This window comes from Cydia amplana, chromosome 1 (assembly GCF_948474715.1).
Source record: "Cydia amplana chromosome 1, ilCydAmpl1.1, whole genome shotgun sequence".
NCBI classification, from domain to species: Eukaryota; Metazoa; Arthropoda; class Insecta; order Lepidoptera; family Tortricidae; genus Cydia; species Cydia amplana.
In genome coordinates, this window is record NC_086069.1 from 18,263,031 (window position 1) to 18,273,726 (window position 10,696).

Here is a 10,696-nt window from a genome sequence, read left to right on the forward strand (position 1 = left end):
GATTGACTCGAATTTAGTATTTGTCACTTCGCGATTGCGTTGTTTCTTCAGTTACAATACAACAAGGGTCCTATTTGACTCGAGAAAGTGACAATGGTTATTCGTTTTACCTTGTAGGTAAAGGGCAAAGTTGTTGTCTAACCCCTTGTACAGTCAGCTGCAGAGAAAAGACCCCCCCTTGCATACACAATTTTATAGGAGGTACATATAACCCCGGCTACTTACCTACTCGATGAGTGGCAAGTGGGAGTAAGTAGGCAAAGACGTAGAGCAAGAGCAAGCGAAAGATTCCAAAATTGAACCACAAGTGTAGCAAGTGGTTCGAAAAGTAAAAACTTGAGCGTGGCATGGGTGAAATATTACAAATCCAATCCAAATAAATCTCATCACTAAAGTCAATTCTACCAGTCGAATTATAAGTAAACAACTCAATACTTGCATCAAATTACTTTGCCACTCTTGTGGATAAAATGCAACTTTCTCTTTTTAAAGTAAGTATAAAGAGACCCTTTACTAGCTGGTGCGGTAAAAAATAATATGTGACGTTCCACGGCAAAAGGTACCTTATGGCACTTGGCGCTTACGTCGATAAGCGCCGCAATAATAATAGCGCGCGGCGGCGGAGCGACGTTAAAAATAGCGTAAGCGCCAACGGCCATAAGGTACCATTATCCGTGGGACGTCACATATAACTAAAGGTCTCTGCCCACTACACCGTATCATACCATGACCGTGCTATGAACGTGTCAGACAAAAAATATATCTTTGTATTAAAATGTATGAGACTATGCCCACTAGCCCGTTCCGTCACCGACCATACCCGTAGCGTGCCATGCACGGACCGTCAAAAAATGTTGGTGAGGATATTTTGCCGGTGCCGAAACGCTCAGGCGGTGCGTGCAGGCGGCGAAACGATGAGCATACGAGTTATAACCGCTTATGGTGACCGTTCTAAGCCCGTTATAAACGCGTTGCCGTATCTGTTGCTCGCTCTTGCCAGTATGATAACCGTTCGCTGGCTCTTTCTGACGAGTCTGGCTCTCGAGAATAAAACGCGGGTACTAAGGGGATGAAACGCGGATACTACGGGGATTATAGGCGGATGCTATGGGGATGATACGCTGTTACTACGGGCACTAAACCCGTTATGTACGGATATGAAACAATGTGGACACGGGGTGTAGTGGGCATAGTAGTCCGTGTCGCGTTACATTCCGTGCCTGATACGTTCATAGCACGGTCATGGTATGATACGGTGTAGTGGGCAGAGACCTTAAATGTTACAAAATAATTATTATACATGCCACAATAATTTTTAACTAATCTATGCCACTTACTACTTTATTGAAGTGAGTTTAGACTAAATGAAATAAATAATTGTAGAGCACAGTGTTGATTCTGTTTTTAGTGGTAAGTATCAAATATTCTATAAATGATCCAGTTTGGCCGCTATCCAAGCAAAAACAACAAACTGGCCGCGTGGCTGGGGAAGCCCTAACATTTGCAACAAATACCTGTATATAATACATTTCCTATTAAGTAGGTATACACATTAAATTACTAAGTTTGTTAAAAGTTTAAAAAAACGGCCAAAATCGTGTTCGGCCACACAAAATGAAGAGTTCCTTACCTTCCTACGTCCCTCCTAATAATATTTTTGTTTTATTTTAATACAATTTTTGTAATTTAATTACAATATACGGAGGGACATGACGAAACTATGTATAAGGGTTTCTGTTTTGCCATTTTGATTACGAAACTCTAAAAAGGAGAAGATTCGTCAGGCGGTCTAGCATGAGTTGCGTTCTCGCGCGCGACTCCATACTTGAAGTCGCGCAAGATGTATGGAGGCGCGCGCGAGAACGTAACTGATAATCAGAGATCGGACAGATTGGCGTCATTGCTCGCAATAATGTGGACATGACTCCAAATTTGATTAAATAATTAATCATTTAATTAATTTTTTACCTGAGATTTAATTTTGTTCCCTAGTCAATAAATAGCACTTAAATATATTTTTGATATAAAAAAATAAGTACCTACAGAAAATTTGGAAAACATACTGATTATTTTTTTAAATAAATTTACATTAAAAAAACTCTTTGTGTTATTTATTGATTAGGAATCAAAATTAAACCTCAGGTAAGAAATTAATTAAATGATTAATTATTTAATCAATTTTGGAGTCATGTCCACATTATTGCGAGCAATGTCACAAATTTGTCCGATCTCTGCTGATAATTTACGAGAAGTTAGGTTAGGTTAGGTAATGCATTTCATTTATCCTTAAAATAATATTACGCAAACAGAAAATAAGGATTTACACTTAGTTAGCTAAACAAGACACGTACCATAATTTTGTAGATCTAGCTGCCTAGATTGTTTGTGTTGCAATACACTCGGCTAAGTGATGCTTAGCTGTTGTTAAACGTAAATTGCCTGTCCTTTACAACACACGTGGTAATATGGGAATGTCCCACGATAAGAACAACGCACGGACGTATGATATTATGAAATAAGAAAGTTGTGTGAAATCCATTTATGACGCATTTCCCTCCTTTCGGTATTAAATAATACTACGTTAAACTGACTTGGTAGGCACAACAAAAAAATTAGTTAATGGGTTATGCGGCCCTGCATATACATATTCTATGTATATAATTTACTCTCTTTCTAGAATTCTCTCTCTCTTAGCTTTAAGCAGAAAAGTCTTATAGTATTTTTAACATAGCTGGAGTACGGGGACAGCTGTCATCTCCATAAAATTTTTAGCCTTAAAATGCAAAATATGTACTTATAATACTTGTATATAATTTGGTTATCTATACAAAATCAAAGTAGCCGAGACGCTAAATAAGCGCCACTTGCACCATTCCCAATGTGTCAGTACAATTTGACACTGGGTTAACCGGTTAAACCCATGGTAACTCCAGGTTTAACCGGTTAACCCCGGGTTAGTGAATGGTGCAAGTGACCCTAAGCGGTAAATATTATAATTTGCCGCCGATCTTTTTCCCACGTAGGTATTCCATTTTACCTCCACATTTATCATAATCTTTTCACATTCCAGTGCGCTGGCAAACGTGAGCCCGAGAAGGAGCAAGAAGCCCAGCGCTGGATAGAAGCCGTGATCGGGGAGCGGTTCCCCAACCTGCCGTACGAGCTGGCACTGCGGGACGGCATCATCCTCTGCAAGCTGATGAACCGGCTGCAACCCGGCATCATCACCAAGGTCAACATCTCTGGCGGGGACTACAAGTTCATGGACAACATTAGCCAGTGAGTATGCAAAAAAAAAACAAATTATGTATCGTCTACTAAACTACTATGCATGTAATGTCAATGAGCCATGTCATGAGGAGGCCAGAAGATCACATGACTAGACAAGTTCATAACATCGACACCGGCTTCAAAAGATCGGGCAGAGGTAGACCCCCCTACGACCTGGATGTCCGTCATAAACAAAGACCTTAAGAAAGTAAATCTCTCGACGACACAGAACAGATACGCCTGGCGAAGAATGACGAGGAGAGCCGACCCCACATGATATGGGAAAAGGCTAGGCGAAGAAGAAGAATGAGCAATCTTTAATCACACACTTGTGGTAAGAGCAAATATCTCTAGGAACGGGAATTTTTCGATTTATCGATGAATAGTTTAGATATTTGACCCACATTTCAACGAAAAAGGGCTATGATTTCGAGTGTATCAAGTATAGTAGGTATAATGTGAACGAGTACATATTCTTGGCACGATATGAAGACCGAAGCCGAACTGCAATAATGGATTTTAACATTTTTAACAATCGAAGTGTCGTTGGATATCGTGTTGTTTGTGTTAGATGGGAGCGGAATAATATAATTTGATGAATATGAACAAGTGTGGTATTGATATCATTAGTATTGTAAGGCAATTATATATACGAAAATAATTAATTAATATCTGGGAGACCGAGCATTGCTCGGAAAACATAGATAATATAAACTCAAAAATGCGCGTTTTCCCAGAGATAACACCTAGCTAGATCGATTTTTCGCCTCCGAAAACCTCCAATAGCAAATTTCATCGAAATCTAGGTAGGTACCACCTCTACCTATACCTTTACCTTTTATTTATTTAAAATTGACTTGTTTTTTCTTCTTTTTTTGCAGGTTTCAAAAGGCGTGCGTGACATACGGCGTGCCCGATGTGGACCTGTTCCAGACCACGGACCTTTGGGACCAGAAGAACATTGCTCTTGTCACCACGACCATCTTCGCCATTGGCAGAACTGTAAGTTTGCTAGGTCACATACTTTATTATTTTCAAGCCGATTAAGTATTAAGTATCTAATAGTAGTTTATGTGACTGCTACATAATGAATGGCATTAAAATACGAGTGTGAGTTTATGAAACGAACAAAGTGAGTGAATGAAAACTTTTTTCACGCATAAAACGCAACCGTAGTTTTTGTTAATTCAGAGACAAACTATAGTTCGTTTTTTTTGGCATTAGAAAGAACTCCACAGAAGCAAGCGTGCAGTTTTTATATTGTTAATAATTATTGAATTATCTAATGTAGCATGGTCAACTTACATATAATTTACTTAAAATTATTACCGCTACAAGTGCCGGATTTGGAACCACAAGCTTACTTCTGCGAAGTTCTTTCTAATGCAAAAAAAAAACGAACTATAGAGTTGGGGAATGGGGACCAACTGCCATATCGTTCGATACATGTTCGATACCAACTACGAGTAACATGTGAGATTTGTCAAAATTGTAGGTATACAATTGACATTTCATTTCGAATAAAACTTCATCTCAACTGATATTAAAATAGAGGTCAACGCGAATTGGTTTTTTCTTCTCAGAGATGTTCTAAATTTGAATGTCATAAGAAAATTTATTTCTATATTATGAATAGGTACGCAATAATAACTTTTTCACCTCAGCAGCTCGAACAAGGGTACTTTGCTACTTAAAAACAGTGAGCAATATCGCATTTTGCTCACTGAGTGAGACAAAAAGAGCAAAATACGAATTTGCTCACTCAGTGTTTTTAAGTAGCAAAGTACCCTTGTTCGAGCTGTTGAGGTAAAAACTTAATTGTTAGTATATCTTAAGAAAACATGAGTGAATAGGTAAGTGATGAAGAAGGAATACATTTTTCGGGTTCTCTAATATGTTCTCACTTCTCACTGCTGAGGTGAAAAGTTTTGTGAACTACACGAGATCAAAGTTATTTACATCTCGTGCGCTTTTGAGTCCCTTACTACGCTCAAGATTCTAAATTAGATTCACTCGCTACGCTCGTGAATCTAGTATAGAATCTTTCGCTTGCACGGGACTCAAAATGAGCACTCGAAGAAATATCAAACTTTGATCTCTTGTTGTACAAATAACTATTTACATATCACTCTCACTCACTATATATGGTTGGTCCAAGGCACCATCGACCAAAATAGCTACTTTGCTACTATCATGCCCGTCCGCGTATCAAAGTTTCGTCGCGCGCATTTTCATCATTGGTTCACCGATATGTTTTTTTTTTCAGGCATACAAACATCCTGAATGGCGCGGTCCTTTCCTCGGCCCTAAACCTGCTGAAGAAAACAGACGCGAGTTCAGTGAAGATGTCGTTAGGGCAGGACAGACTGTGATCGGTCTGCAAGCTGGCACGAACAAACACGCGACCCAATCTGGGCAAAGCTTTGGCGCGTCCCGCAAGATCATCCTCGGCAAGTGAAGTACTAGGGCGACAGGATTTTTGAGGAGATGATGCCTAGTCAATGTTAGCAATAATTATTTTATTTATTATTTAATCAACTGTTTCATAAAATACATATTATACCCTTATATTACCACATAATGTTAATATTTATAAGTATGTAATTTAAGGAGGTAATGCAACAATAAATAAATATTTATTTCACTACCAATTTTTCATTGATTTTTTTTATAGAAAAATGTGGGGATGCATAGTCTGGCAAACCAATTTATTAGTAGAAAGAGGAGGGAAATTCAAATCGATATTTTGCACCATTTTTTTTCCACCATTAGGTTACCCAATGACAACCTATGTAAATTGTTTTGTCAGATTATATCAAAATGTATGCATAGGAACCAAAAAAAGCAAAGAGGCTGTAGGTAACCTAACCTAACCTAACCTAACCTAACCTATACACCGTGTTTTTATTGAAAACAGCTAATTCGGGGTATGGTTATAGTTCGTTTCTTTTAGCATTAGAAAGAACTTGAAAGAAGGTAAGCGATTTTGACATGTCTTTTAATTGAAAAACACTTTTTAAAAATCAATAACTATTACTTACGAGGGGCGTTCAAAATATTCTCGGTATTGATATCTTACGACCTCTTCTAAAATTTCTTTCGTTACTGGCCGCTAAGGTTTATTCATTGACATTAAAAAAAAGTATAATTCGAACCGAGATAGTCTTTTGTTTTTCTGCAATTGCTGAACAAACATGAACATCCTGTGCGAATTGACAATGTTAACTAAATTAGAACATCGATGCGTGATAAAATTCTTGACAAAACAGGGTAAAAATCAAAAAACCATAAAAGAGGAAATGGATTGTGTTTACCGTGAGTCTGCTCCTTCTTTATCTACCATTCAAAAGTGGTCAAGCGAGTTTAAACGCGGAAGGGAGAGTATTGAAGATGACCCTAGACCTGGCCGGCCTGTAGTAGCTACTTCACAAGAAAATATTGATAAAGTGGAAAAACTTATATTGGAAGATGGTCGAGTGAAGGTAAAATCTATAGCACAAGTGACCAATCTCTCTATTGGTACCGTACATGATATTATACATGACCATCTTAATATGTCAAAAGTAAGTGCAAGATGGGTTCCGCGAATGCTGACTCGGCTTCAAAAAGACATGCGTGTAGCTTGTTGTTCCGATTTTATTGACCTGTGCGGTGAAAATCCTGATGAGGTGCTGCAAAGAATAGTTACTGGAGATGAAGCCTGGGTTCATCATTATGACCCAGAGAGTAAACAAGAGTCCATGCAGTGGCACATTAAGGGTTCAGCTCATCCCAAGAAGTTCAAGGTCATCCCTTCAGCTGGCAAGGTCATGGCCACGATATTTTGGGATTGTGAAGGAGTATTACTAATCGATTATAAAGAAAAAGGTGTAAATATCACAGGACAGTACTACGCTAACATTCTACGTCAATTAAAGGATGTAATTAAAGAAAAGAGGCGAGGAAAGTTAACCAAAGGTATTCTGCTTCTGCATGACAACGCCCCCGTCCATACTGCTCATATTGCCAAGGCAGCTATTGTTGAATGTGGGTTTAAAACTGTTACTCACCCACCGTATAGTCCGGACTTAGCCCCCAGCGACTTCTTTTTGCTCCCCAATCTTAAAAAGGATCTGCGTGGAAATAAATTTTCTGACGATGAAGCATTGAAGGCGGCAGTGGAGGAGCATTTTTACACGAAAGATAAAAAATATTTTTACGAGGGATTAAAAAAAATAATTGATCGATCTTTTAAGTGTATGAACATAGGGGGGGAGTATATTGAAAAATAAAAATATCAAACTTTTCGTACTTGTTTGTTTTCATTCTCATACCGAGAATATTTTGAACACCCCTCGTATGAAAGCAGAAGACTATAAAAGATCATATTAGATTCATAATTGTTACATATTTACCGTAACTTATTTTTAAAATGTGTTTTTCAATTTAAAGACACATCAAGATTGTTTACCTTATTTCTAATGCTAAAAAAACGAACTATAGTCATTGAGGTATATAACAAGAGACGACATCTCGAACAAAATGTTTCCGCACCTCAGAGAAGTGCAATAATGGAATAAGTAGTAATATATGTTATATACTTGGTCAACCAGATCTTGTCAGTAGAAAAAGGGGGCAAATTTGAAAAATGTAGGCGCGAAGGGATATCGTCCTATAGAAAATTTGAATTACGCGCCTTTTTTTACTGACAAGATTTGGTTGACCATCTATAAACTGTGACATACCATTTCGCGATGTTTATTCGAACATCGAAGCAAGTAAAACAGCCATATTCGAAATTTAAGATACGTCAAATGTTAGTTATAGCCTGACCAGTAATATATGATAATTGTCAAGAGGGCGCTGTTATTCTCATGTATAGGGTGACAATTCAGTGTAGTATGAAAAAATTAGTTCCAGTGAAATTCCGCAACATGGCGCACCCTCAATAGATACTGGTTCACCTATATCTAAACCAGTGTTTTTCAAACTGTGGATCGCGACCCCCTGGGGGGTCGCGAAGCCTTTACCAGCTGTAAGGCAGTACATAAGCGAAATATTTTGTTCATACAAAGGGGGTCGCGTCATGAAAAAGATTGAAAAACACTGATCTAAACGATATGGATCGGATATGTCAGTGTCAAACAAGTGTCAAAAGTGACGTTTCATCAAACAAAAACTTCACTTTTGACACTTGTTTATATTAGATATCTAATATTTGACGTATCTTAAAGTTCGAATGTGGCTGAAAGTAACTAAAATACTGAGCAAAATTGAAATCAATGTACGGTGGTCGACACAAGACACAATCTAATATATTACTTCACAATCTTCACATTATAATATATTTGCTAAACATATCGACATCTCGTGGTGAATAGCCGAACGAAGGCATGCAAAAATTATTGTAATAGTTCGCTTTATCTCCGTTCGATGGCGTGATTTGGACGACCGTTCGAATTTCATGCGAGCCTGGTACAAAAGGCAGCAAATGTGTCGAAAACCATTTAGTAACGAATTATGATCGCAACAAAAAGTCAACCGCATGAAAACCACAATAGGGTCTCATTTCGATTACGTAATGATAGGATTAGAGAACTAGAGATACTAAGCGCCACGCCACTTGCACCATCCCACTAACCCGGGATTAAGCGTCAAATTGTACTGGTAACAACGCTAACTCCAGGTTTAACCGGTTAACCCCGGGATGGTCCAAAATAGCGCTAAGAATTTAACTATGCTGTCCGATTCCAACTATAGCTTGGTCCCTGTCGGTTGATAATAATATATAATTATAATTACCTATTATTTCTCTGGCCTCCCGCCATTTTAATATCGAATACCTACCTTTATTGATGAGTGCCTGGTAAGATGTACATGCAAGGCGCCCGAAACTGCGGAGGACACTGCGCTATGGAAGGAAAAGCAAGTTTATCGAATATCGAATCCACCACCGACAGCAACGGTATACGGAATACTGAAATGTTTTCGAATGTAATTTGAATTTACGTCATCGGCTTTTTTGTTTGTTGTTAAGTCTGCAATCAACAAAATGCTGTAGGCATCGTAAAATCCAAAACTCATCAGTCGATTCGCACTGTTGTATATGGAAGCCACTATTACGAAATGTGATTCTCTCGTTCACAATTATTTCAACTGTAAGTTATAGGAGGGGGATATGAAAGGTAATTATTAAATTATTATTTTAATAAATAAATTGCATTTAGAAAAAATCAAAATACATTTTATTTTATTAATTTAAGTGGTAGCGACATCTACAAAGACTTGATGTAATAAAGTTTGACAATTTGTTAGCTATTTGACATGCACTTAGTACAAATATTTTATTTTAGATGGCGCTAACTTCAAAATTATTCAAGGGCAAATTAGTGATGTGCAAAAACTTGATATTGAATATTTTATGTTGGAATTTTTACGTAATTATGTTATAATTATAAATCCACAAAGTATATTGGTTCCAATTCCAACTGTATTTTGGCGCTAACTTCAAAATTATTCAAGGGCAAATTAGTGATGTGCAAAAACTTGATATTGAATATTTTATGTTGGAATTTTTACGTAATTATGTTATAATTATAAATCCACAAAGTATATTGGTTCCAACTGTATTTTGTTTAAGCTCCTCCTTGGTTGCCGCCTAAACAGGGTGAGAACCTGAAAACTGGACATGGCCGCTGTAATTATTTCAAAAATAAATAGGCTTAGAAGATATGCTACCCATTTATGTGCTGTATAGTCGAGAGTGGAGGCCCTAAACGACGGCGTTGCATGAATAAAAGATTTCCTTTGGCAAGATTGGTCCTTAGGACCCAAGGATGGATTTAAGAAGTGGAGCCACCAAGATGTTTGATGTAAAATTTTAGGGGGGGGGGGCTCTCAAATGTATCTTGTTATCTATATTATTTAAGCTAGTATGCCAAGTTTGGTATCGTTTTCATATAAATCGGGGATGCCGAATTCATAAATGATATCATAATGATACCATTCCAAAGTAAAAACACATAAAATATGAAAAAACATTTTTTTTTAATTCCTCTTCACGCTTAAACTGCTGAACCAATTTAGTTGAAATTTGATATATAGATAGTTTGAGTCCCAGGTCCCAGGGAAGAATATAGGGTACTTTTAATCTCAAAAATAATCCCTTAAGGGTGTGAATAGGGAGGTGGAAATTTATATGGGGATTCAATAACCGCTGAACCGATTTAGATAAAATTTGGTATAGAGATAGTTTGAGTCCCGGGGAAGAACATAAGATAGTTTTTATACCAAAAAAAAACCCCTTAAAAATGAAAGGTAAGGTGTAGGATTATATGGGGAATCAATAAACGCTGAACCGGTTTGGATGAAATCTATGTCTATCTTTGACTTAGTTGAAAATGATACTAAACTTGAATTAGAATCTAAACTTATTAACCTCAGACGT

At 37.5% G+C, this 10,696-nt stretch overlaps 1 protein-coding gene and 1 long non-coding RNA gene across 3 annotated transcripts in view; both read left to right on the forward strand.

The window, feature by feature from the left end:
* The window catches only part of LOC134649461 (muscle-specific protein 20-like), a 28,317-nt gene extending 22,406 nt beyond the window's left edge, over positions 1 to 5,911 (forward strand). Inside the window, exons 2-4 of the mRNA XM_063504221.1 lie at positions 3,071 to 3,279; positions 4,152 to 4,272; positions 5,537 to 5,911. Of these exons, the coding sequence (XP_063360291.1) occupies positions 3,071 to 3,279; positions 4,152 to 4,272; positions 5,537 to 5,728 (522 nt within the window). The 3' untranslated portion in view covers positions 5,729 to 5,911. The remainder of the gene's footprint in view (positions 1 to 3,070; positions 3,280 to 4,151; positions 4,273 to 5,536) is intronic.
* Positions 1 to 10,696, forward strand: part of LOC134649539 (uncharacterized) — a 405,305-nt gene that overhangs the window by 265,191 nt on the left and 129,418 nt on the right. The window lies entirely within an intron of this gene.